Source organism: Podarcis cretensis, assembly GCF_951804945.1.
Source record: "Podarcis cretensis genome assembly, chromosome: 10".
Taxonomy (NCBI): domain Eukaryota; kingdom Metazoa; phylum Chordata; class Lepidosauria; order Squamata; family Lacertidae; genus Podarcis; species Podarcis cretensis.
In genome coordinates, this window is record NC_137179.1 from 37060044 (window position 1) to 37087546 (window position 27503).

Here is a 27503-nt window from a genome sequence, read left to right on the forward strand (position 1 = left end):
CACTGAGATCCAGCGCTGAGGGCCTTCTGGCGGTTCCCTCATTGTGAGAAGTGAGGTTACAGGGAACCAGACAGAGGGCCTTCTCGGTAGTGGTACCCACCCTGTAGAACACCCTCCCTTCAGATGTGAAGGAAATAAGCAGCTATCTTATCTTTAAAAGACATCTGAAGGCAGCCTTGTTTAGGGAAGTTTTTAATATTTAATGCTGTACTGTTTTTAACACTTGAATGGGAGCCGCCCAGAGTGGCTGGGGAAACTCAGCCAGATGGGCGGGGTATAAATAAATTATTATTATTATTATTATTATTATTATTATTATTATTATTATTATTATATTATAGAAGCCCTTGTTTTGCCTACCATGAGAGTGAATTCTGTTTTGATACTGTTGTTGTTCCAAGCAGCAGATCCAAGGAAGCTTCTGGTGATAAAAGCTGATTATTATAATATTATTTTGTAAGAGAGCTAAGGGGGAGAAGAGGGCAAAGGGGTGAGAAACCTTTCCCCTTAATTTATGTAAAGAGTGTGGAGCAACCTGGTGTAATTAGACACTGGAGGTTTGCCCCTACATGAGCAAGAGGGGTAGAAAGAGATGAATGTCAGGGGCTAGGGTTTATTTTGTTCCTCACCTCTGAACAAGAGTTTGGAACAATATCTGAAAATGTAGAACCTCAGTGAGGATTATAAATTGGTAATCTGGCACACCGCCAGAGGTATTTTAAGATTGCTATCTGTGCTGTAATGGCCAAAGTCCTCTGGGGTTGTTTGTATATTTTAACAAACGAATGTGGTTCCACCTCTTCTTACCTAGATAATATATTTTCCTGGGAAGCTTAAGAGCACCCCAAGAAGAACAGGTAAATACTTTCTGAGAAGCCTAGTTGAATCAGCTCTTATTGTAGAAAGGAAGCAGTCTACTTATATGTGTTCTCATCTTTATTCAGTCAAGTCTTTTATGTTCGTCCTGGTTCTATAATCAGCATGATTCAGGGCTGCTCTAGTAGTTGCCACACCTTTGTATTACATAGTTACATACGGTTTGGAAGTCACATGACTGACTAGAATTTAATTGGTATCGCAGTCACTTGCAGCAGCTCAGCCTATCTGGCCATCAACTGCAAATGCCATCCATGAACTTTGCCTCCTTAGGAAAGCAGACTTCGTTTTTGTGTTACAGGTTTCAACTGGTATTACCTGCCGCGTTGTGCTGTTTGTTGTAGGTACTAGTGCTAGTACAAGTCATGGCACAAGCTGGTGTACAGGCTGCCTTGTGAAGGCAAACCCAGGACCCTGAAATAATTCTTTTTGACCAACTAAATGGCAGACCCAGATGGGGATTCAGATGAAGGCTTGAAATTTAAGCAGAAGACTTGTGCAGATCTGCTGGTAAGGAGTTAAGAAATTTTGATGGTGGTCCAATGTCTTTAAGAACACCAAGGTTTCTCAGATTCTGTCAGAATCATTAATTTGACCTTTTGGTCTCTGGTAAACAAATTGTGCGTTTTATTAACCTGCCGTTTTGTTTTGTTTTAATGCAAAGGAGTGTGTGGTTTTGTGGGTGGGATGAAAAAAATCCCAAACAAGATTTTTGATAATGTCTTTTGTTATTTCTAAGGTTCCTTGTGTGTTTGTGTGCGCGTGTGTACAATTTAAATATTCAATTTAATGTTTTAAAATATATATTTGGCCTATAGATCTAGTGCCCTCTATCATAGGTTCAAAAGCACATATCCATATATGAACCATGCAATCTTTAGAACACATTTGTATATTACCTTGAAATAATTGAGGATACTCAAATCACTAATACATGTTTGCCTGAAGTGGGAAAACGCATTCCTATGAATTGATCACCAGAGCAGTTTTACTTCTTTTCATTCTCCAGTTGTATGTTACCTTATACAAAAACTTGAAGAGACAGTCAAAACCAAATTACAAATACGAATATTATCTCATAAAAAGTACTCTCGTGGTTTACAAGCCTCAGTTCCACCAAGTGCTTATGACGGCCTGATAATATGTTGAGACCTTGGGGTGTTAAATGGATAGATGTTAAAATGAAGTGATTGTCTATAAAATATAACAGCAGTGATCAGACAGGATGGCTGGATATCCCATGCCTTGTTGTGTCCTGAATTACATAACTACTGTAAGTGAGCATGTGCAAATATCTGTATCTTTTGATTAAACTGAAATGTTTGTGTGCACGCTCATGTTATGGAAAAAGATAAATGACCTGATAAACATTTTCGTATGAGAAGCTTGGCATGATGACTAAAATGTAAGGAAAACACACTACTGATTTGTATCTGAAATGCATACATATTTTTAAATTATACTTCAAGAGCAGGATGACTACTATACGCATATTCAGATGAAAGCTTAAGATGAAATTGTGCAGCAATTACTGTAGTCTGTTATTAATGAGCTTTCGAAGTTCTCCAAATTATTCTCTCCCTCTCCCTGAGGTAAAGAAAGAACATGTAAAACAGCAAGAAAGCCAGAAAGAAACAGTGCCATTGCAAATTGTGCATAATTTCTCATTAAGGGTCTTGATTTTGCTGGGTACTGAATACTCATCACATTGACGTGTGGTTTGACCTCATAGGATTAGAAAATGTGAGAAAGAATATAATAAAGGTGGGAGGTAAGCTATGCTTTTGCATGTGCGGTACTTTGTTTCTGGTACAGTGGTGCCCCGCAAGACGAATGCCTTGCAAGACGAAAAACTCGCTAGAGGAAAGGGTTTTCCGTTTTTCGAGGCACTTCGCAAGACGAATTTCCCTATGGGCTTGCTTCGCAAGACGAAAACGTCTTGCAAGTCTTGCAAGTCTTGCAAGTTTTTCCCCTTCCCCCCCTTTTTCTAAGCCGCTAAGCCGCTAATAGCCGCTAAGCCGCTAATAGTCGCTAAGCCGCTAATAGCGCTAAGCCGCTAAGCCGCTAATAGGGGTGCTTCACAAGACGAAAAAAACGCAAGATGAAGAGACTCGCGGAACGAATTAATTTCGTCTTGCAAGGCACCACTGTAGCAATGTGAAGGATACTTTTAGTGACTTTGCATCTTTGTGGAGCAATAGGTTCCATGGGGACTATGGATTCTTAAGCACTAAAACCTTGCGAATTTAGATGAAACATCTAAGGACCAGTTTGCAAAAGGAAATGTTTGTCTTCCCTTAGGTACTACTAGCATACAGTTGTACCTCGGGTTAAGTACTTAATTTGTTCCGGAGGTCCGTACTTAACCTGAAACTGTTCTTAACCTGAAGCACCACTTTAGCTAATGGGGCCTCCTGCTGCTGCCGTGCCACCGGAGCACGATTTCTGTTCTCATCCTGAAGCAAAGTTCTTAACCTGAAGCAATATTTCTGGGTTAGTGGAGTCTGTAACATGAAGCGTATGTAACCTGAAGTGTATGTAACCCGAGGTACCACTGTATTATGTAGGGCTGCATGCGACATTTTCTTTTCATCCACATCCAAGTTGAATCTCATGCACAAATTACTTTTCTGTTTACATCTTCTGTGGTGCTGATGATGCCAAGGCTGCAGCTTCGATCCCCGTATGAGACGGCTGCATATTCCTGTATTGCAAAGGGTTGGACTAGATGGTCCTCAGGATCCCTTCCAACTTTACAGTTCTATGAGTCTATGATCTATACGTGTAATTTCTAATTCTGTAATGCCTGAGTTGGCTTACAATATTTATTTTCTTAGGTGATTTAGAACCAACTCATTAAAATCAACTCCAGAGCAGGATGCAACATAAACATATATTGTTAGATGTCACCCCAATCCCCGTGAGCAGTGCAAGATTCCAGGGGTTTCAGTCACTTACCTGTTTCCTTTTGGGAATAAGGCACAGCAGAGACTATGGTGTCTTTATTATATATGGTTTATTTGCACATATATACAACCTGAAACTAAATGAAGGGATTTCAGAGCATTCACATCCCAGGAGGGTCCAGCCTCCTCCATAAGCCTCCTCTTTGGATTCAAAGGACAGCAAAAAGCCATGCTCTGTCTCTTACCCAGCCTGTCATCTCCAGCTCACTTGGAGTTCTGTCCTGCCTTCTTGCTGCTAACCAGTTCCAAGCCTACATCATTTAGAGTTGAAACCCTAAGCCTGGCCTATAAAATAACATTTTAAAACGTGTTTGTGGAAGGGGGGTTATTGGTTTGTGTTTGTTTTTGTTGGGTATTTTGTTTTCTCATTTTGTAGTTTTTCTATTGTAAACCTCTCTGGGATCTTCTAGTGAAGTGAGGTATACAAATTTAATAAATAATAATAAAATAACAATAAATCTTCCCATAATTTAGTTCTCTGAGTGGTGTACAAGGAATTTAAAACATGCATATATATATAATCTCCCAAAAGCAGTACAGAACGTACAGTAAATGTTAGCAGTCACAATCAAATTACCCAGTCACAATAAAGCTAAAACTATTCAATAAAAGCTAGAAACAACCCAACTATGACAAAAATAGAGACAAAAGTGTAAATAATAGTCTATAATAATGTTAATTAAAATGGGAGGATGTTTTTCCTGGTGCAGGTAGGCCTCTTTAGAGAAAGCATTCCTTAGACAGAGAGGGACACTGCTGAGAAGGCTTTGCTTTTAGTATGGTAGTCCCTGAGATATAGATGAATGCATGCATACAGAGTCTTTGATGCCTGAAAAACTAGAATATGAAGAATGATATTCACATGTCTCGCTTGAAGTGCTCTTGCGCTTCTTTCTTGCTGTCAGAGTACATGGGTGCAAGACAGAAATTTGGTATTAAATTTGTTTGTAATATGGTTTTAAAATTTATTGATGGCCATGCAAGACTCTGGACTTGAAATAGCATTTCAACGTTCCTTTCATCAACTGTGAACAGATATATTCTCTATAATGTACATTTTTGTCCTCTATCCATCAGGGTTTTCCCCTGTAGAACTGTATATATTTAGGAATGGCTTTTCACATTTCAGTCTCTTGAAAATGAATCTTCAACTGAATGGAAGTTCTGCAGAACCAGGGTTTGATGGACTGCATCATTCAATAGCAGTACAGTATTTTAATTTGAAATCCATATTAAGAAGATATTCCTGCAGGCATCTGACTTGATAAAATGGAGCACATTCTTAACATGTTTTTGAAAGCATATTGAATGCATTTTAAGAGCAAACAATCCTGTTCCTTCTTGCCTTGTAGCTATGCAAAGAGAACATATTTTTGCTCGAGAACAGGGTTTGAAAGCAAGAAAGCATAACATTTAGTTTTAAGCTTCAGCCATAGAAACCGCTTCTGCGTTTGAAAGAGTCATGCAATGTTAAAGTTAACATACAAATAAAACAAATTGCAAACATCAACTGTAAACATAATATCAATATGGGCATTGGTGTCTGTGGTGCAGTGGGTCATAGGTTGGTGGTTTGAGCCCACCCAAGGATGGCTGCTGTGGGTGGCGCTGTGGGTTAAACTACAGAGCCTAGGATTTGCCGATCAGAAGGTCAGCAGTTTGAATCCCCACGACGGGGTGAGCTCCCGTTGCTTGGTCCCTGCTCCTGCCAACCTAGCAGTTTGAAAGCACATCACAGTGCAAGTAGATAAATAGGTTCCACTCCGGCGGGAAGGTAAATCGCGTTTCCGTGCGCTGCTCTGGTTCGCCAGAAGTGGCTTAGTCATGCTGGCCACATGACCTGGAAGCTGTACGCCGGCTCCCTCGGCCAATAAAGCGAGATGAGCACCGCAACCCCAGAGTCAGTCACAACTGGACCTAATGGTCAGGGGTCCCTTTACCTTTACCTTTACCTTTTTAAGGATGGCTGCGGGCAGGATTCCTGCATTGCAAAGGGTTGGACTAGCTGACCCCCCCCCGTGGTATCTTCGAACGCTACAGTTCTATGATTCTATAATTGTTGATATTAATAATCAGGATTTTATCATACTACAAAGTATGTTTTCTTACAATTTTCATTTCTTGGATAATTAAAATATCTCATTTAACGACATGGAGTTTATTATCTTATAGGAACTTATTGTATTATCAGTTAGGTTATTTTGATCAGAAAGAGGTGGTAGAATGGTATACCACTTCAGATTGCATGGGTGATCACATTTTCCCCTATATAAAATACTCCCTACAAAGACAAAATTAACTGAGCAGGCAAAGGTCTTGGACAGAACTTTTCTCCCTGTACTTTCCTATGTGTGTGTGTTTGAAGGCAGTAGCCTCAGTAATGGGATACAATGTTCCTTGGAATACCTTTCACTGATATGGAGCTTTCAGCTATGGATAGTGATGGGTGAATCTGTCAGTTTTTGATTCATTCAGTTTCCCATTTTTCCAACCTTAAGATCAGTTTTCCACATTTCCACACTGATGGAAATTCACCTGCATTTTTTCATGAATATCTCCTCTAATATACACATTTGTATACAATTCTGTCTAAAATACAAAAAACTGCAAATCAGTTTCCTCTGATACAATGTGTTTTGTATATTGTTTTCACTAATATATGTGTTTTGCACACACTTTACCTCAGTGTATGCATTTTTGTACACAGTATTTGTGTACAGCTGCATTGAATTGTATTGCAAAAATCAGAAACCATGTTGCAAAATCTGAAGAAGTGAAAATTTTTAAGGATGAGCTGCGCAGTTCTCATATTGTTTCGGAAAGTGTGGATTAGTTAGGTTCATCTTAAAGTGTGGACTGAATGGTATGTCTCCCCCATTCCTACATATGAGCTGAATCCCTTTCACCTGTGCACAATATTGTGTTTCCCACATTTGCTGTTCTGATTACCAGGGTAGGTTATGAAAGAAAAAGTCATGGTAGCACAATGTGTAGGAACTGCAATGAAAAAAAGAGATAGTAAGGAATGGATGGGATTTTGGCTAATTTAGACAGGACTCACTAAGTCCAAGAGTCTTTTTTTACGGCAGGACATCACCCTGGAATGTGAGGTGTAACTTCCTTTTAACCATTTCTACTGCAGATGGCATTCCCATTACTAGTGGGTAACCACAGTCACTCAGAGCACATCTAGATTTAGAGAACAAGGTTTTCAAGACCACTGAGCTCATGGCTTCTTCGCAGGCTCTCTCTGTATAGCAATAAATCACTGGAGTGGACACAGCTCATCCAGCTGTTAACGATATATTGTAGAAGGCTTTTGGCTAGTTCTGTGTTTTTTCTTTTAATCAGATGGGAAAAGGAAGCTGGGGAATGGAGAGTGTGGAACAGTGTAGGAAGAATCCAGCTTCTTTGCTATCAGCCTTTGCTTCTTTTGGGAGATTATCCTCCCACTCTGACAACCACAAGCTAAGAACCATGAATGCAGGCCTGCAATACAGCCTCCTGAATGTTTTTGCTATTTGGGAATTCATCCCTAGTATCAAAATTAGAGGCTACTACTAAAAATATGGGTTTTGAATAGGTTTTCCTTATCAGCAAACAGGTTCTATATCAGTCTAATAGTACATACTTATTTGCCTCACAAGAACATTGTGAAAGATAGTTATTACTGTAGGCCACTTTGCAGACTGCTGAATGCTATTTCTGGGCTAATGTCGTTAATTCTCCCATTATCTCCCTACCACTATGAAAGTCCTATTGTCCAAAATGGGACAGAAGCTGCTTTCATCCTAATGAACACAAAGAAAATAATTCTTTCCAACTGAGATTATGCCTTGCCTTGCTTGCTGCTTGTTCAGGTCTGACCCACTTTAGAAAGGACCAGTTCACTTTTATCTGCACAAGTTGAAAGAGCCTCAAAAAGCCGACATACTGCATTACAGCTATGATAAGAAAACACATTGGAGTAAGTGCCTTGTCCCATTGACATGTGTAGGATTAATAAGAACGTGCTATTTGAAGGCATAAAATGTCAGGATTCAGAATAGTTGTTTTCTAAAAGATGTTTTGCATTCGTTCACACACTTAGGTGAAATGAGTGTGGGTTGTGTACACATGGTGTCTTCATAGTCCTGGTATTGTAGGAAAAGTGGGCATTTCACATGTCAATATGTATGCTAAAAATCCTCCCTATGTGGAAGTTGAAAAGATTCTGATAAAGTTTGTCCTTTGGAATCAGAAACTCACTTCATACCATGGTTTCAGGCATTTGAACCCCACCAGAGGAATGGAAGAAAATTCCCCTAGCACGTAGCTCAGTGGTAGAGCATGTAGTCTGCATGCCAAAGGTTGCGAGTTCAATCCCTTGCGTCTACAAATAGGGCTGGGAACAATTTCCGTCTGAAACTTTGGAGGCTGGCTACCAGTTGGTGTAGAGTAGACAGTGCCAAGCTTGATGGACCAATGGTTTGATTCAGCATAAGGCACTTCATATTTGAATCTTGCCATCTGCCCCCTTGTACGACATAAGGATCGCATAGGTAGTAACTTCCAAATGGGAACAGAGGGGCTTTTAAAGTATAGTGTCCAGGCAGCAATTATGTGCTCTTTATGATCATTCTTTTCCAGTTATAGGGTGAATATGCTAAGATTACTAAGCTGTAGACTGCATTGGTGATCAGTCAACACCTGTTCTGCAATTATGCTGCTTTATGCAAATATGCAAATGGATGGGCCTCTCAAAACATGGCATGTTTTTAAATTAGAAACAGACATTAGGTTGATGTCATAGTCAACCACCTACTCTTCCTGTAAGGCAAACAGTCCATCAACTATACAAAAGAAAATAAATCTGATTTGTTTCCCTGCTAAGCAAAATTTCCTTTGTCTTCCAGTTAATGAGCTTTTGATCTGATTTTGCTCTAAATTAGGAGCAGCTATCGTATGAATGGAACCGTCATTGTAACTGAGCAGCCTGGCAACGAAGTCATGTCTACCCTATATTAAATGATCAAGTCTTTGTTCCAGAAGTCAAATGTTCTCTAGATGTTTTCACAGCTATATGGGAACCACATCGCTTACCCTGACTGGGACAATATTTTTAAACAACCCACCTACATAGGTGGGGCTTTCCCATTGAATCCTGTTCAGGCACAATGACAATACTTTGGGAAAGGCCTGTGCATGCAGCCCCCAGTCATGCGGTTGGGCCATTTAAACTTTCTCCCAGGTAGGTGGCTGGGAAAATCTGCAAATGACAATGGAGTCACTTAACAATCTGCAGCCAGTAGGTAAGACAGAGTTTTGGACTGGTTTATGCGTCTTGCCACATCATAGAAAGGAAAGATGATGTGTTCTACCTAAATGGTAATACAAAATCCCTTAGAATGGACCTTCACTGAAGCATTATTAGTACTACTGTTATTATTATTTATTATTATTAATTAGATTTATTACCTACCCGTGGTCCCTGATCACCCACTTAATGTGTGCTGTCTGTATTGACTTGGTTAAAGGACATAACTATGTTATGTGTAAATGAGTGCAAAATGCCCCTAGAAATAGTTGGCTGTGGCAACTGAATAAATGTGTGATGCATGAATCAGAGATATGTCAGACTGACTGCCTAGAAGGTGTGTCAATTCTGTAGCCTACTTTTCCCATTTCAGTACATTGCATTTGTCAACTCATTGAGTAAAAATCAACACTCCTTCGTTTCCAGTGGATTGGGTGATGATTGTAAGGGAAGTAACACCAAGCTACGGTGATTGGCTTAGATTGGCTCAGATTGGCACATTTAGCTGGGATAGGCAACTCTGTATTTGTGTGTGACTCAGTGAAACCAGACCAGGCTTGCTGTAGTAAAATTAGCAGCCAGGTGAATGTGTCTTCAGTATGAGATGGCTGATGTTATCTAGCTGTTTTTGTTTCAGAACTTCCTGCTTTCCAGCTCAAACTTTGCCACAGCTTTATGTACTAGAGAGATACATTCACATTTACTTATTATATTTATAAAACCATAAATATGGCAATCAGTTCTGAACATAGGAATGATTCTGATGGGAATCTTCTATTGTGCTCCACCACAGAAGTAGGCTTGTCTAAACCTGGTTGGCACATAGGGTAGGGTTGCCATATTTCAAACAGTGAAAATCCAGACAGAAAAGTTGTTTTTTGGTTGTCCGCCTAGACACTGCAAGAGACAGCAGTATTCCAGATATGTCCAGGAAATTCCAGAAGTATGGCAACCGTCACCATATCCTGGAACTACCTTGAAAGAGGTATATGATGAGATGCAGCACTTGCATGGGGCAACTTTCTATAAGCAAACACAGCATTTGCTTGTCCTCCTCTGTATAAACTCTACCAGCTCATACGTAAAAAAAAACACAACCCCCATGCCCTCACTTTTTCCATGTTTATTTATATAAATTATTTCCAACTGGAGTTTCTTTTCCCAAAGGAGAAGAAATTAAAAACAAATTAAAAACTAATATTTATCCAGTCATGTATGAGACAGTTGTAGATCAGCTGATCCATCTGAGATTAAGATCTCTTCTAAGGGTTTTCCCCCTCCACTTCCCTGGTATTATGTTACCCTATCTAAGATCTTTATTCTCCTCAGAAGAAACACATCTGTTGCCTTGGAAATGGGAACTCAATAGAACGTAACTGATGTGATGCTTAGGTACCCTGGAGATTTTCTCAACTTCTCTAGGTTACCCATGTAGAACTGGTGGGAGTAAGTGATGCACTTACTCCCTTGAGTCATGAACTCTTTGCACTGAGCACACACCAACAAACTGAGATTCTATGAAAGGTCAGAAAGTATAATAGTGAAGATCATAAATGGGAGACTGGAGGGGGAAGTTGACCATAAATGAATGTGTATACAAAAAGAGGAAATCCTTCATTGCAAACTGCTTCCTATACATGAATGGTGCAGAGCCTATGGTCTTCCATATGTTATTGGACTCCCCACTCCCATCAGCCCCAGTGAACATGGTCAATAATCTGTGATGATAGGAGTTGTAGTCCCAACATCTGGAGGGCCACAGGTTCCCAATCTCTGCTATACACTGAGGAAAAACAATGTTCTACTAAGCACTAGCTTGGAATAGTGTTGGTCAGAGTGGTATACGTTAAAACCAGTAAAGCAATATGAACAAACAGTAACAAAACTCACAGCAGCCAAAATATCTGAGGGCAGTTTTAATTTCCATTGCAAAAACACGCAGTGAGCCATGCAATATAAATCTCCAGGGGGTGTGGGGAGAGTTGTATTGGATGGCTAATGTATACCTACTCAGGACATCTGTGAACTTTTCATCACTTTAAATGTAGAACAGTGCATATATTATAACAATAAGCATAAAAGTTAAAAACATTCACACCAGTTCCAGTTAAACATTATTCCATCTAGTGATCCCTGGTTGACAGGGACAGTATTCTTTGGCCACCAGATGCCGGGGTATATGGGGAGGTTTTCGAATTCCTCCTGAAAATTATTAATTATGGGCACCGGAACATTCACTGGGGAGGGCAATCCTCAAATGGGGAACAACCACTTTAAAGGCCCAGGAAAGGAATATTAGAGACTGGGTGGTAGTTTTCTAAAACTTGGATCCAGGGAAGACCTCATCACTGCTTCTTTCTAGGTTGTGGGCATAACTCTCTCCTGCAGTGAGGCACTGACCACTCCCTTGTGCCATCCAGTCAACCTCCTCCTGCTAGATTTCATGAGCCATAATGGACCAAGGAGGCACATTGTTTGCCTCATTGCTGCAAGCATCATATCCACACCCTCAGGTTGCAACAGCTGAAACTGATCCCACTAGGTGTAATTCACTGATGCTCTAGAGACCTCCAATGAACATGAACCAATTATGGCAACTAGTTCAGCATGGATCTGAATGATTTTGCTCTCAAAGTGCTTTGCAAAGCTCTCATAATGTAGTGCATTTCACAGTGATGAAAGGAAGGTGCCTTAGCAGTGCACTCACTTTACTGCCAGTGAAATTCTCAGGTGCTCTAATTGCCTTATGACATCAGAGAATGTGTTATCTAGGCAAAACTAAGTCCAAGTCCAAATACTCGACTCTAAATTTACTGATGTCATGATAAATGAGCTGCAAGTTCGTGTCAGGAGTTCAGAAGGAGTTTCATTTTCAGAGAATTTCAACCAAAGCAACATAAGCTCAGGGACGCAGGTGGCGCTGTGGGTTAAAGCCTCAGCGCCTAGGGCTTGCTGATCGAAAGGTTGGCGGTTCGAATCCCTGCGGCGGGGTGCGCTCCCGCTGCTCGGTCCCAGCGCCTGCCAACCTAGCAGTTCGAAAGCACCTCCGGGTGCAAGTAGATAAATAGGGACCGCTTACCAGCGGGAAGGTAAACGGCGTTTCCTTGTGCGGCTCTGGCTCTGGCTCTGGCTCTGGCCAGAGCAGCGATGTCACGCTGGCCACGTGACCCGGAAGTGTCTCCGGACAGCGCTGGCCCCTGGCCTCTTAAGTGAGATGGGCGCACAACCCCAGAGTCTGTCAAGACTGGCCCGTATGGGCAGGGGTACCTTTACCTTTACCTTTAACATAAGCTCATTTTAAAGAGTGACTTCTGTTAGGACTTACATTTCACAGAGATCATGAATCACTTTGTCTAGCTGCCGTGGGATCCAACTAATGGCTTAAAGCCAGACTAAATTAGTCAGGGTTTAGTCCCATCAAAATCATTGAGACTAAAGCATGAATAACTGGATCCAACTGCGTGTGTTTAGTTCAGAGCTTTCCAAACTGTGTGTAGTGACATGTTAGTGTGTTAACTCCAGTGTGTAGGTGTGTTGCACAAACACACCTGGAAAGGGGTTAGTTTAACCTCAAGTTTGCTAGTAAAACTGAATTACTGTGTTGTAAAATGATGTATGTCTAAAAAGTGTGTCACCAGCATGAAAAGTTTGGAAAGCTATGGTTTAGTTGGTGGGATAATAAGATAACACTTTCAAAGAATGTTTTTGGTAGGTGAAACCAAGTCTCTGTGGTCTTGGTAAGTGCTTAATGTGGAATTTGCCAGTAATTTGGTATTAATGATTATGAGTAACCACAGATGAATAAGGCCAGGTAACGTACTTAGATATTCATACTAGATCTGTTCATTTAAGACACTTTATTTTAATTATGTGCACTTCTTAAAATTCTTAAAATTTGTTAAGAACAGGAGGATACTTAACCGAAACTCAACAAATAAAAGAATAAGGATACATAAATTGAGCCATTTAAAAATAGATATTTAAACCTATAAGAGAAGCAGAATGGTTAAAGAACACAAAATTTTCAGGTATCATGTACTTTGATCCTTCTTGTTTTATGTCTTTAACATGCTGTATGTTGGTGGTTTCTGTCAGGTTTGTTTTAAGTATGGACTTTTTAACCTTAGTACAAAGAAGTAGATAATAATCTTCAGGTGCATCCTACTCTGTGCGGCCTTGATAAATTTGAATGAGTTAAAATGTTTTGACTGCTGCCAGTTCCTTTTGTTTGCATTTTTCTTCCACACTGACGACTTCCAAACAACCTGTGGCGCACTTGGAAATGTTCAAGAAAGTGAACATTTATGTGTATACTTCATAGAGAATCAAAGCAGCCCTTCCACTGAAAGCTGTTACCTAGCACTTGGATCTGCATAGTGACTTTGTCAATATAAGACATGTAACCGTGCAAACTGTGTTAAAGGAGTGAGGGAAGGTGTGGTGCATGACTTTTGTCCTGTCCCGAGCCTAAACTCCTTTCTAAGTGACAGAGTTTCCTCAGTATCAATATGCCTTTTTTAAAAATCCACCTTTCTCTTCTGTCTGCATCCCTTTCTTTTGATTGGAGATAGGGTTGCCAAATGCGAGAGAGGACAGGACTCCTGCAGCTTTAATAATCATTGTGTAGCAGAGAGAATTTCAGCAAGAGTAGCTTATCATGGAAGCTACTCTTGCTGAAATTCTCTCTGGAGCAGTTCTTGCAGGGGAGAGGGCTCAGCCGAGGAGGGAAGCAGGTAAGGGGAGGGAGGACAGGAAGGGGAAGTACCATTTGTGTAGGTGGAAGTCCATTGCCACAAGTGGGATGCCACCATTGGATGTCACTCTTAACACACCTTTTTATAGCTCCAGGCGGTATACCAGCTGCTACTTTTCATGGAGAAAACAGCTCTGGCCACTGCCACATATGCTTTAGTTAGATTTGGTTATGCACATGCAAGGGGCTGCCTTTCAGGAATGTTTGGAAACTACAGTACACTACAGTTGTGCATAATGCTGTAGCCAGGAAGTTATCAGGGCTTTGTTATTTGGAGCATATTTTGCCAGTACTGTTAGGTCTGTATTGGACTTTGGTATATTTTCAAGCTTATAACCTTTAAAAGGTCCTATAGAGCTTGGGCCCAGAGTATTTAATAACAATCTGCTTCTGGCTGATTCTGCCTGCCTAGTGGGCTCATTGCAAGCTGTCCCATAAAACTTCCCCTGCTGTTTTATATATACACACACAGACGTGCTTTTTTTCTAAAAACATTTTTTAGGGGTACTCTCATTTTGACTCAATAAAATCACATTTCATAGTTCAAATTGGGAAAAATAAATACAGTAAATGGACAAAAGTACAAAGATTCACAAAGTGTTTAGGGGTATGCGTACCCCTGCATCCCCCCAGAAAAAAGTAGCATGGATGGAAATTTCGCCACTTAATCTTCCCATCACCCAAAAGAAATTAGGAGGGACTCCTTAACTAAGCCTGAAGGCAAAGGGTTAAGCAGCCACTCCCCCGTGCTCCAAACATGCCACTTTCTATTTAAAAACAAAAACAAAAAAGATTGGGAATAGTTACATAAAACTGTATTTGATGTATAGTTTGGCCTCAATCAATATTTACTTCTTTTGAATCTATTTATATTGCCTATCTGTTTTATATTTCCAGGGCACTTGATAGTATAAAACTGTATAAAACAGTATAAAACTGTTAAAATATAAATCTAAAATTAAAATTTGGAGTGGATTGGAGTGTCATCAATATGTGGATGGCTCCCAGCTCTGTCTCTCTGTTCCGTGTGAATCTGGAGAGGCATTTGAGGTGCTAGACCAGTGCTTGGAAGCAGTGAGGCACTGGATGTGGCTGAAACCTGGAAAGGCCATAGGGCACCTGCAGGTGGTGCTGTACTGAATACAGTATCTTAATATATGAATAGGTTCATATGGTAGTTGTTGAGCTTTTTTTTTACAAAAATGCCAAAAAAATAACCCTGTGATTTTTTGATTGACTTGCCTAAGATCCCAGGACAAAGCACCGCCTTTTGGAAATTCCCCCTGGACGTCAATTCCGCCTTTGAAATCCCAGTAATGTCCAGGAAAATCCGGACGTATGACAGCCCTCTCATATGGAGACAGGAATTTGAATTAGGCTAGCAATTTCAAATACACCCCAATGGCCTATTTATTCAATCTCTCCCTACCTATATACACTTAGGAGCAACATCTGCACCAGCCATGTCATAGGAACATAGAAAGCTGCCTTATATTGAGTCAGATCAATGATTCATCTAGCTTAGTATTGTCAACAACGGCCAGCAGCAACTTTCCAGGCTTTCAGATAAGGGACATTTCCTCATCTATCTGGAAATGCCAAAGTTGAACCTGGGAACTTTTGCTTGCAAAGCAGATGCTCTACAACTGAACTACAGTCCTTTTCTGTCACCATGACAGAAGAGACAATATGGTGTAATGCATCTTCCAAAAATAGCAGCACACCCCAGCCCATATGTACAGGTGCCCACAGGTAGACTAAAGCTCAGAAGATAGGTCATGCGACTCAAGGCTGTCTCTGTCTGGTTCCATGTTGTGAACCCTTAAAGCTCGCTCTGAGACTCCACTTCCCAACTCTGATTGGGCAGGGAACATTAAAATACTGCAAATGATTTTTAGTTGAACGTATTTAGGTTTTTAGTACTGCTTTATCTATAGTAGATATACTATGGTGGCCTAATTTAAACTAATTTGGGACTTTTCTGAAGTTCAAAACAGAAAAGTGACATTTCAAAGCTTTTACTTGGAAGAAAATTCTTGTCTAAATCAAATGGGGTTGATTACTTTTCAGTGTAAATGTGTTTCAGGCAGAAATATAATGAGTATGTTTCTGAAATCATCTGTTGAATCAGACATAGGGTAAGAACTAGCAAGAAACTTTAACCAACAGCAATTCATGACAGTTTCCACGACAATGGTTTTATCTCTGCTACTGCAGAATATGTAATCTAATATTGTTTTGCATTTCATATGCATGTCCCCAAGATGTCGTAATCTGACCACTGTTGATAGCTGACTTGTGTCATATTTCTATGATAACTGTAGAAGAACAAATGTAGTTTAATATTTGAGAGAGGGAACACAATTCTTTGGATGGTTAAGATATACAAGAGAAAATCTGTAAGTGGTCTGTCTTGTAAGAAAACTAGGCTTTATGTCTTGTGTCATTCTGATTTTCTTGCTTGACTGAATTTTGCTATTATTTATCACACGTATAGCGCTTGGTCTCCAATGCATGACATAACTATCATCATTCTCATTTCAAAGAGATATCTCTGTGTGTATGTGTGAAAGAGAGAGAGAGAAAAATGTTGATGAGCTCATTGGTTAGGATTTGAAACTACCCTATCTATGCCAATTCCTTTTCCTCATATACTAAAAACATTTGGCTCACACAGATTTCTATTACTGAAAGGAAAATAATGGGAGCATCAATTATTGCTGTCAGTCTTTTGTACTCTGCAAAATACTAACATCTACAGTCTGAAAATTGCATAACTGAGTGCAGGATTACAACACGAGGTGTGTTGCAAAGTGTCTGTATGTTGACACATTCTCAAATTTATCAATGGATGTGCATCTTTGTTCCTCTACAAATCATCTACAGGGTGACTTCATCGCTCAGAAAATCTTTGTAAGTAAAATATTACAGATTGAATATCTAGGATTTTCAGTATTTAATCACTGCAATACTTCTTTTCAGGAATTATTATCAGAATTATAACTATGATTCAGTTTTTCATCATGTAGCAATGAGTGGCAGAAAAACTGTTGCCCTTTGCATGCTGAAACAACATATTGGCTCCCCTCTCCCCTAAATATTGGTTCCATGCAACAAATACAAACCCTCAGACAGGAAAAATGAATTTATTGTATTTAAGTTATAAAAGCAGGGGAGGCAAAGTTTCTAAATCCAGCTAAGTCATTGTTGTTGTTGTTTAGTCGTGTCCGACTCTCCATGGACCAGAGCACACCAGGCACTCCTGTCTTCCACTGCCTCCCGCAGTTTGGTCAAACTCATGCTGGTAGCTTCGAGAACACTGTCCAACCATCATGTCCTCTGTCGTCCCCTTCTCCTTGTGCCCTCCATCTTACCCAGCATCAGGGTCTTTTCCAGGGAGTCTTCTCTTCTCATGAGGTGGCCAAAGTATTGGAGCCTCAGCTTCACGATCTGTCCTTCCAGTGAGCACTCAGGGCTGATTTCCTTAAGAATGGATCAGTTTGATCTTCTTGTAGTCCATGGGACTCTCAAGAGTCTCCTCCAGCACCGTAATTCAAAAGCATCAATTCTTCGGCCATCAGCCTTCTTTATGGTCCAGCTAAGTCATAGATGCTATATTTATGGGAAGTATGGATATGATAAAATTATTCCCAACACAGTTTACAAGAACCAAGTCTAAACAGGTGGCAGAGAGCAAGAAACATAAATTTCATTGACATTCTAGTAGTGTATAGTCAGTTATAAGACATTTTTAAACCTAAAATATTATGTTAATGATACAAACTCTGCTTTTTGTCAAAACAATGCATTTCTCAAAGAGTCAAGACTGCTTGAGGGGAAAGTAGTTATGAGGTCAACATAAAATTTGCAGGAATCTTGAGATTCCTTTCAAGGGCTGGGCAGATGTTCCAAATGTCCTTGCATAAAAGAGTAAAAACATAACTGGCCTGTTAATTAATTAGTCTGTTGATTATTCCATTCCGTTGATCCCAGTGATAAAACAGCAAACATTTTTAGAAAATAAAGAACTCCTGAATACTTCTATTGCCAATTTCAGTTGATGCTGGAGCATTTTAAAAGGGCATTGACATAAATGCAGCAGTGTTGGGTATTGTAGACACTAAAGATATGTAATTTATTAGCTAATAGCCTTTTAAATATGTTTTGAACTTGATGCTTTTGGTAAGTTGTTCCTGAATTATTACAGTGTAACAGTAAATTGCTAACGCTGTGTCTCTCTATAATTCAGCAATTCATCAGTGCAATATGAACAAGGCTTCTATAAAAATCCAATAGACACAAGTGGATTTTTTTTTAAAAAAGCATATGATCTTGGTTACAGAAATGTAGAATTGCAGCAGTTTCATCTGACTTGAAAAGCTCATTTAGACCTATGCAGGCAAAGTCGAGAGCTCCCTTGGCAGTAATTGTAAAATGGGACATGGACTTTGCATTTATGAGAATCAGTAGCTGATGATGGCCTCAGTTCATTTAAACTCCAAATGTATGTAGCATGAAATAGATTGTCTGCTGTTTTCCATTTAAGTATTCATTGAATGTTTGGGCCACAAAATAAACTGTGATTGGAAACTAAACCCTTATTAAATGCAATGAACACACATTCATAATTTCTGTGTTAGGAGATTTAGAGAGACACCTCCAATACACCTTTGGGCTTTAGCAGTTTAAGCGCTTTAAGTAATGTACAGCATGCAGATATTTCCTCTATGACTATTCCTTTTTAAATGGACTATTACACAAGACTACTTAATGCATCATTACCCATTCTATTACCCTGTTATATAGGTTACATAGTTACAGAACTGTGATTTTCTAATTTCAAAGGAGGATTTGCATAATGTGGGGCAAGCCAGGGAAAATCACTTGCAGAAAAATGGGCTATGCACACATTATCTAAAGGCCATGATTTTACCCAGTTTTTGACAAATGGTTTTAACATGCTAAATGGCTGGTTTTAAGGACTGATCCCAAGGTTGTAAAATAAATGTGTAGTGGTACATAGGAGACACCAATTCCCTCCACAGAGCTACAATTTACAGAGTGGTTTAACAGTCAATCCCTCTTCACAGGGAATGGTAGCCCTGTGAGAAGTGTAGGAGTCTCCTAACAACTCTCATCACCCTTAGTAATCTACAGCTTCTAGAATTCTTTGGGGGAAGCCACAACTGTTTAGAGTAGTACAGTGGTACCTCGGTTTAAGAACTTAATTCGTTCTGGGGGTCCATTCTTAACCTGAAACTGTTCTTAACCTGAGGTACCACTTTAGCTAATGGGACCTCCTGCTGTGCCGCCGCAGCACGATTTCTGTTCTCATCCTGAAGCAAAGTTCTTAACCCGAGGTACTATTTCTGGCTTAGCGGAGTCTGTAACCTGAAGCGTCTGTAACCCGAGGTACCACTGTATCATAGAGCTTTTAAATGTATGGTGTGAAAGCGGCCTAAGTCAAAGCACATGCAACAGAAAGAATCATATACTGCTGCCCTGTTTACCCCAGTCATTACTTCCCTGCCATAGGCAAGTTTTAAAGTGCAATCTCTTCTAGGCAGAGGCCCGTCTCCTCACGTGCACACTATAAATAATATAATATAAATTATGTATTTTGTGTATTTTTATGTTGTGAAACACTCTCAGATCTAATGAGTATAGGGCGGTATACAAATCTAAACAACAACAACAAACATATGAACCCAAACTTGAAGAACTTCTTTTATTCTCTGCTTAGCTTTTACTTTCTATACATAGGTGAGAAAAGTAAATCCAGATTCATAAATATAATGCAAGCCAGTTGCTTTCAGCTTATGATTACTTTGGGTTATTAGGGCAAATGGCAAATGGTTTCAACTACCTGAGTAAGTTTATGTAGTGTGCCACAACAGTTGGTGTGGTTTTGTGTCTGTTGTAATAGACTGAGAGATGCATTTGCCTTAGCAGTTGGAATACCTCATTTAATGAGATCGTGAAAGGATGACAGTTACTTGGAGTGTTCATTGATAGTGTTCTTGTGAAATACAGCATGTCCTGTGTCACACAGCCATGCCGCTCATTCCTTGGCTGATACAGAACTGGCACTGATAGTCGCTGCAGCTTATTGCTATTTACATGGCAGGCCAAATAGCATTTGGTTGAAAGTTACTTTCCTTGTGATCATAGCGTACTGGAAAATGAGAAAAGCATGGACAGTCAAACCTTTGTGATTTCCTGCATAGTGGCTATTATCTGTCATACAAGGTCAAACAGATAAGGTCTGAAATGCTTTTTCTGTCAACAACAGAGAGCTCATACAATAATAAGAAGAAGCCTTAGTTGTGATGCAGTGCTTCACAGACAGAGCTCTTCCTGCTCACTAAACCCTGTTACCTCGTCAGCTTCCAACACCACCTCCCCCCAATCTGCTCCCTCTTGACCACTCATTGTTGTCCCACCACCAATCCCCTGCCTCTGAGCCTTCTTCCCCTGGGGGTTCCCCAGCTTGTGCCTCGCACCACTCCTCTGCATCCAGCCATGACACCAGACAGGGCGCTGGTCCACCAGCTGAAGCTGATGGAAGACACTCCATGCCACCAAGGCCACCTGAGTCTCAAGTGACAGCAGTGGATCCAGAAGAACCTTCTAGCTGCATACTTGCTTCTTCAGAGGGATTGTAACTCCATCAAGTCCCATCCATCTGGTCTAAGGAGCCACCCACTAACAGTGCCTCAGTTTTACCTGGATTGAGCATTGGTTTATTGGCTCTCATCCAGCCCATTGCCAAGGCAAGAAAACGGTCCAGTGCATCCACTGCCACACTTGCAGATGTAAAGGAAAAGTAGAGCTGTGTGTTACCAGCATACTGCTGCTAGCGTTCTCAAAAACTCCCGATGACCTCACTCAGTGGTTTCATGTAGATGTTAAACAGTGGGGGATAAAATAGAACCCTGAGGAACCCCATATTAAAGGTTCCATGGAACTGAAGAGCACCCCCCAAGCACCACTCTCTGAAAACTGTTGGTTTCTATTTCCCTCACTGAGCAGCAACTGTAGTCACGGGACATTGTTTTGCATTCCACAGTCAGAGTTACTGTTGGATTCCCACGGGAATGGGAGACTGGATGTGACGTTCACTGGTTTCCTGTTTTTCACTGTTCTCTCGGTGTTCTTTGTTTCCGAGAGGTTGCTTCTCTGCTCTCACAGAGGCAAGATGCATGTTTGTATTCTCTCAGCATAGACTGTAAATAAAAATTAAGAATGTAGCACATACTGCTTATCCTTCTGCTGTGTGACGACGCTCTGCTTGGGCTCAAGATAAGACGAGCCTGTATCAGCTTCAGATGGGCTGAAGCTGGTCAAAATCTCACAAAAACAACCACCCAAGTAGGACTGGAACTGCTGCAAAGCAGTGTCACCCACCTCTAAAGCAAAGAGCCGGTCCAGAGGATACCATGGTTGATGGTATGAAAAGCCACTGAGAGGTCAAGGAGAATGAACAAGAACACGTCCGTCCGTCCCCCCTGACAGAAGTCATCATACAGGGTGACCAAAGCAGTTTCTGTGCTAAAACCCAGCTTAAACCCTGATTGAAATGAATCTAGAAAACCGTTTTCCTCCAAGAGCACCTGGGTCTAGTCTGCAACCACCCACTCAAGAACCTTGCCCAAGAAAGGGATATTGGTAACTGGCTGGAATAATTACTTAGATTTTCTTAATCCGGGGAGGGGTTGTTGAGGAGCAGTTTTACCATTGCCTGCTTGAAGCAGGCAGGGACCACTCTCTCACACAAGGAGGCATTAATCATCTCCCTGGCCCAGCCAGCTGCCCCCTCCCTGCTAGTTTTTATCAGCGAAGGGGGCAAGTGGCTGCCCTGACCAATTCAAGCACCTTGTCTGCACCCTCAAGCCTTACTAACTGAAACTCACCCGACATAACAGGATTAGACAGCTAGTTTTGTGCAAAGTGCATACATTTGGCAGCTTCTGATCAAGTTCATGTGTCATCCTTAACTGGTAGCACACTAAGGCTTGCTTCTTCCAAAAAACAACAACAGATAAGGTAGTGAACCTCTGTCTGAACTGTACTACCTCAAACTGCAGATGGGAGTACATGATTAAATGAGCCTTCATACAAAAAATTCCCTGTGGATTTAATGTAAATTGGGGAAGGAGAATTCAGTCATGTGAGTTCATGTCTGCATAGTTTGGACCTAGGTTTACTGCCTCAACAGCTGTTTGTGGAACTAGGCCTAAAGTTTCTATGAACCAGGTTGCACTCATTACAGAGGGTAATTCTGCTATCTATCCACAAGCATATGCACTGAAATGGTAATAATTTTCTGAAAGGAGAAGACAATTGATATTATATATGTAGTTATACATACAGATGGAAAACTGCCCTGTGAGCTATCTTTCTTCTTTATGCTATCAATGTTTCCACACAGCTTACTTGATATTTTGTTTCTGCACAATTAACTGCTGACTGTGGTATTTCCTATGCATAGAATGGTTAGTAAACCATGCAAGCAATTATGGGAATATTTCAAAATCTGAATTAAACCCCTTGAGCATCTGCAGGTGCAATATATATTTGCGTGTCTCATGGGTGCTGTTACTTGAAGCTTGAAAACAAAGTTGTATAGTGCACCATGTTTGCTTCTGCTTACAATTTGAATATGCTGCAGCCTTGATCATACCAGCTAGTTTGTAAAGGGTACTTAATGTGGATAACACTGTTGCATTTACAGAAGGATTGAACCAAATGTCCTTCAGATTATTATTAGACAATTCTGTGCAGGTGTCCAGCATGCATGCATCACAATAACTGTTATGAGTAGATAGAATTCAGATTGTGTTTGTGAATTTGAACTCCTGATCCCCACATTTCTGGTCATCCTACAAACATAAGAAGAGCTTTACAAAATCAGAACAAATGCCCATCTATTTCTCAGAGTAGCCAGCCAGATGCCTGTGGGAGGCCTGCAAGCAGGACATGAGCACAACAGGGCTCTCCTGCTCCTGTTGCCCAGCAACTGGCATTCAGATTTCAGCAGTGTACCACCTCTGATACTAGACGTAGTATCTCGGCATCGTGACTACATAGACATTGATCTGTCTAATCCCCTTTTCATAGAATCATAGTTGGAAGGTACCCCGAGGGTCATCTAGTCCAGCTCCCTGCAATGCAGGAATCTCAACACGTCGTCCCCCATCCAATTTGAAACCATACCGGACCCTGCTTAGCTTTGCACATGTGCCAGCAGTTTTACTGCTGCACCACTTACATCTACTGAAGTTGGCATCCATTACTACTACATCTTGTGGGTGGTGTCTTCCATAGTTAAACTCAGTGCTATGTGAAGATGTACTTTGTTTTGTTTGTTCTGAATCTTCCAATAGTCATCTTAACTGGATGAGCCTGGTTCTGCTATTATGAGAGAGGGAGGAAAGCTCTAATTTCCTTTCACCATTCAGGGCATAATTTTATGTCTCACTAGTACATTACTCCTTACTTAAGCCTTTAATAAATGAGAAAGCCCCAAATGTTGCAAATGCGTCCCAGCCCCATTTAGGTCAGTGCTACTCAAAGGCAACACCATCAGAGCCCAGGTTGGATGGTGCACTTCAGGGACCAAACATGATACCAGTGTTTGGCATATTGTGTGGGAGCGTTGCTAGTCCACCATCTCAGATAGCTTGAGAAGCACTTATTCGTCACCCTGTTCCAGTTGTACAGTATCCTGTTTGAGGTGTAGAGACCAGTTATTGTGATAATCAGAGTATAAGTTATATGTTGCATTCAGCTTCTTGCCGTATCATAGAGTTTGAAGGGACCATGAATGTCATCCAAACCAACCCCTGCAATGCAGGGATTTTTTACCCAGTGTAAGGCTTGAACTCACAACCCTGAGATTAAGAGTCTCATGCTCAACCAACTGAGCTATCCCAACTTCATGGACTACTTGTTGTTGTTTCAAGGTGAACAGACTGCCCTGGCAAGGAAGTTTTCTTAGGAACCAAAGAAAGCATTCTTCTCAGTCCCATTCATACTCCTTGGGTAAGGCGGCTGCATGATAAGAGGAAAGGAAAGGGAGATTAGTGGGCTTCTCTGCACGTCAGCCTCTGTGTAATAGTCCCAATAAACATTTTTAGAGCAGGTAGTTTAGAGAGTAAGGTGCCACCCATCTTTTGAACCACTAGAAATTACATCCTATTTTTATACATTTTCGTAGAATCTTAGACAGTGAAGCAAAGCTATAAGTAGAGTTTCTTGAAAATTGCTTTTCCTTTCATGTTATCTTATACTACCACAACGGCATCAGAAAATCACTGCATGGTTCTCTTTTCAAAATGCATAATGACTGAAATAACATCTGGGGAGCACAGATAGATTTTGAAGAGAAGGAGATGAAAAAGTGACGATAGGAGGGCATTGCTGCCCAGCACAATGCCTTTCCATTTCAAGAACGCTAATTGAGCCACATGGTCCGGCAGTTTTTGAGAAAAACAGGAAAGCTATCTTGTATTAGACTTTTGTACTAGATGGAAGAAATGGGGAGCAGGGAGAGAATAAAATAAAACTTAGATTGCTCAGCTTGACCTCCTGAGTGGTTTTCTTCTACTCATCAGTCAACTTAGACAGCCGTTGCTCATGATTTATGAAATATTCACTGCACCAGAGAGAATATTGTAGGATAAATCCTTAAAACATCTGCTTTTTGTTTAGCTTATATAAAAAAATTGAGTCTCAGTTACTTTGTAGCATATATGTAATTAGCTTAGGGAATACAGTACCATTAACTTTTATAAAGGATTGGACAGATTCCCAGGAATGAATACAACTATCCGTAGCTCTCTGCTGTGATAGCTAGTGGCCATTACCAGGTCTTATGGTAAGGGGTTCCATACATTAATTGTGTTTTTTGATGAATAATAACTCTCTTTTGTCTGTTGTTCTTCTGGGTTGCTTTGAGTCCTAATGTTAGGAGGGAGTTGGTGGGGTAAAAATATTCACTTTCTCCCCACCATGCCTCAACCTAAATATTAATATAGCTCAGGTGTCAGTCCTTAGGTCGATAAAGTATTAGCTGGAATTGGACTCCACAGTCACTTATGGACACACTGTTAAGACCATATTCATGGAAGACAATCTTACTCGGCTATGAGTGATCGCTAAAGAAGAGCAGGTAGGGGGGAGGAACCCAAAGATTTGTAGTATTTTTTTAAAGGAAAAAATAACCTCTAAATGAACCCAGACTGTTGCCCGTGTAGACAGTCTTGAGTTAGATGACTCAAAGGGCCTTACTCAGTATGGCAGCCGTCTATGTTCCTAATGTGTTCTGTGCATGCTCCATGATCAGGGGATGCTGGCTGACAGATGGGAGCAGAAATGGGGTGGCAGGAAAGCTAAAAAGATGAGCACTCTACGCTACAATATCTTAGTTGTGATTTCATAAATATCAGGCCCCCTCACCCTAGTTACCTCCCCATCCCAATTTAGAAAGTCCCGAACAATTTCGCCTCTCCTTATAAAGAAGAGGTGTCCCACTAATCAATTTGGCCTGCTCCTTTCTGCCATTTCTCCAACCATCCTGTTTTTTTAAAAAAAAACAGGGCAGCTGGACCTGTGCCCCCCCCCCAATGAATTAACTGGACAGTTTCCGCTCACACTTTTCACGCAGCCCTGCTCAAATCACATTTGATTACCGATTCATATTCGTATATGGTATCAAGGAAAGGAGTTTTCCCATCTGGATCCTGAAGAGTCCCGCGTTTCCATTACAGCACTTTGCCTTACTGATAACTTTCGCTAGCAAAGCGTTAGATTTCCTGTTGTTTTGTGTGTGTGTGCGTGTGTGTGCGCGCGCGCACGTACATTTCCTTTGGCTTGATTGCCAAACTAAGAGGTTCCACGCATTTCCAAGCGCCCCCAGCCCCAGTGACTCTTTAATTTTTTTTTTTTTACTGGCGGTCTCTTGGGATGTGCGGGTGGGAGTGGAGCAGCAACCTGTGCTTCGAGCCCAGTGGGGCGGCGCGTTTGGGGGTGGGGGTTTGGGTTTCGGTTTAGCCCAGAGCGCCCAAGCGGCCCCCTGCCTTTCGCCTTCCGAGGGAGGGCGCTTCTGTCTCCGGCGATGTTTCTTTGGCTTAGACGCCGCTCGTTTCCTCCTAAGCGCTTTTCAGGAAGGCGCGCCGCGAGACGGCGGAAGGCTGGAGGGCGTCAGTCGAGCTCGGGGAGCCTCTGGGGGGCGGGCCCCGTCCAAACGCACCGCTTCAGCCGCCCGCCCCCTCTCGCACACACGCCCAGGAGGCGGCGAAAGCCAGGCAGGCTGGTGCTGTGCCTGGCCAGGCAGAGGGACTCCGACAGCCTCGCTGCTCGACTACGGAGGTTTGGGACTCTGGCTAGGTGTCGAAGGGCGCAGGGAAGAACGTGGCCACCATGCCTGGCAGCGACACCGCCCTGGCGGTGGACAGGACCTACTCGGACCCGGAGAGGCACCGGCGCTTCAAGACCCGGGTAATCTTTCTGCCCCCTCGATTCCTTCCTCTTGCAGGGCTCCGTCGCCCGGCGCTGCTTTTCTCATCGGCACTGCAAAACCTTGGCGCTGCAAAACCTCGTTGCTGTTTAGTTTGATTCAGGATACCCGCCGGCGTCCCTGTCGCCCCTGCAGTCTTTGGGATGGTTCAGGGCTTAAGCTCGCTCCAGGTTTCCCTCTGGGGACGCGCCTTTCGTCGCCTCTGGGTGTTGTCGGAGGCAGGTGTCATGTCCCCAAAACAGGCTCCAGTTCAGCAGCGTGCCTTTGCGATGTGTCAAATGTCAGGTTTCAACTTGCCTTGCTGCCCAGAGGAGCAGTCGCTGGTGACTGGGCATCCGGCCCCCGCTTGCATTTGCGCCTCTGTTGTTTAGTAACAGTTATCCGGACTTGGGACATTGTGGGCGCCTGGGTTGGGAGAAGCTGCTAAAATTTAATAGGACGAGAGTCTCTGAAGGGCTTTCCCCCTTTCTCTGAAGACATTCCATGCAGGCATTTTGCACAGGCAAAGACGCTCTGATTATTACAAGCTAGGATTAACCACTCCCTAACTATTTGAATGTAGGTTAGCAGACGTTTGGAACCAAGTGTTTGGCACTCTGAACTCAGCCAGTATGTGGCTGTTTGCTGTGTTGAAACAGGTGGGCAGTGCCCTTGGAACTCAGGGCAGTCAGAACAGTCAGGAACCAGGAGCTTGATATGCTGAACCAAATATGAAATGTTCTGGAAGGCCTACAAATCCCATCTTCGTAGACAGGATAACCCCCAAACTAACTGGTAGTTGTGGCAAGAATGAGCTTATACATATGTTTATCCAGTATTCGCTTGCTTTGATATATGCTAATTGGCTTGCTTTGATGCTATGCTTATCTGTGGACCTTGGGATGATGGGTTCTAGACCCAGAGAGGGGAGAAGCTTTGGATAGCTGTCACCTATCCCAGGAGTGATGGGAGATTCTGGGCAAACTGACATATGCTGCTTTTTGCATAAAGGATGTACTGTATACGTTTGCTTGAGTGCAGACAAGTCATGACAACCTCTCATTGTTGCAGTGTCTGTCCCATATGTGTAAAGGCAGTGATGTTCTGCATGCC

General features: G+C 41.6%; 1 protein-coding gene and 1 long non-coding RNA gene across 4 annotated transcripts in view; one reads left to right on the plus strand and one right to left on the minus strand.

Annotated features, from left to right (window-relative positions):
* The window catches only part of TMCC3 (transmembrane and coiled-coil domain family 3), a 99327-nt gene that overhangs the window by 29992 nt on the left and 41832 nt on the right, over positions 1-27503 (plus strand). The window contains exon 1 of one of the 3 annotated variants that reach the window (XM_079993456.1): positions 1159-1386. The exons of 1 other annotated variant lie outside the window; for it this stretch is intronic. In XM_079993456.1, coding sequence (XP_079849582.1) covers positions 1318-1386 — 69 coding nt within the window. In that variant the 5' untranslated portion in view covers positions 1159-1317. Of the gene's footprint in view, positions 1-1158; positions 1387-26190; positions 26393-27503 lie in introns of those variants that run through there. One more of the 3 variants, XM_079993455.1, reaches the window with a different exon arrangement.
* On the minus strand, positions 19499-23870 carry LOC307225578. Its single transcript, XR_013843087.1, has 3 exons — positions 23841-23870; positions 20618-20697; positions 19499-20066 (listed from the first exon to the last, which is right to left on the minus strand). It is a non-coding gene; the product is annotated as an uncharacterized lncRNA (long non-coding RNA).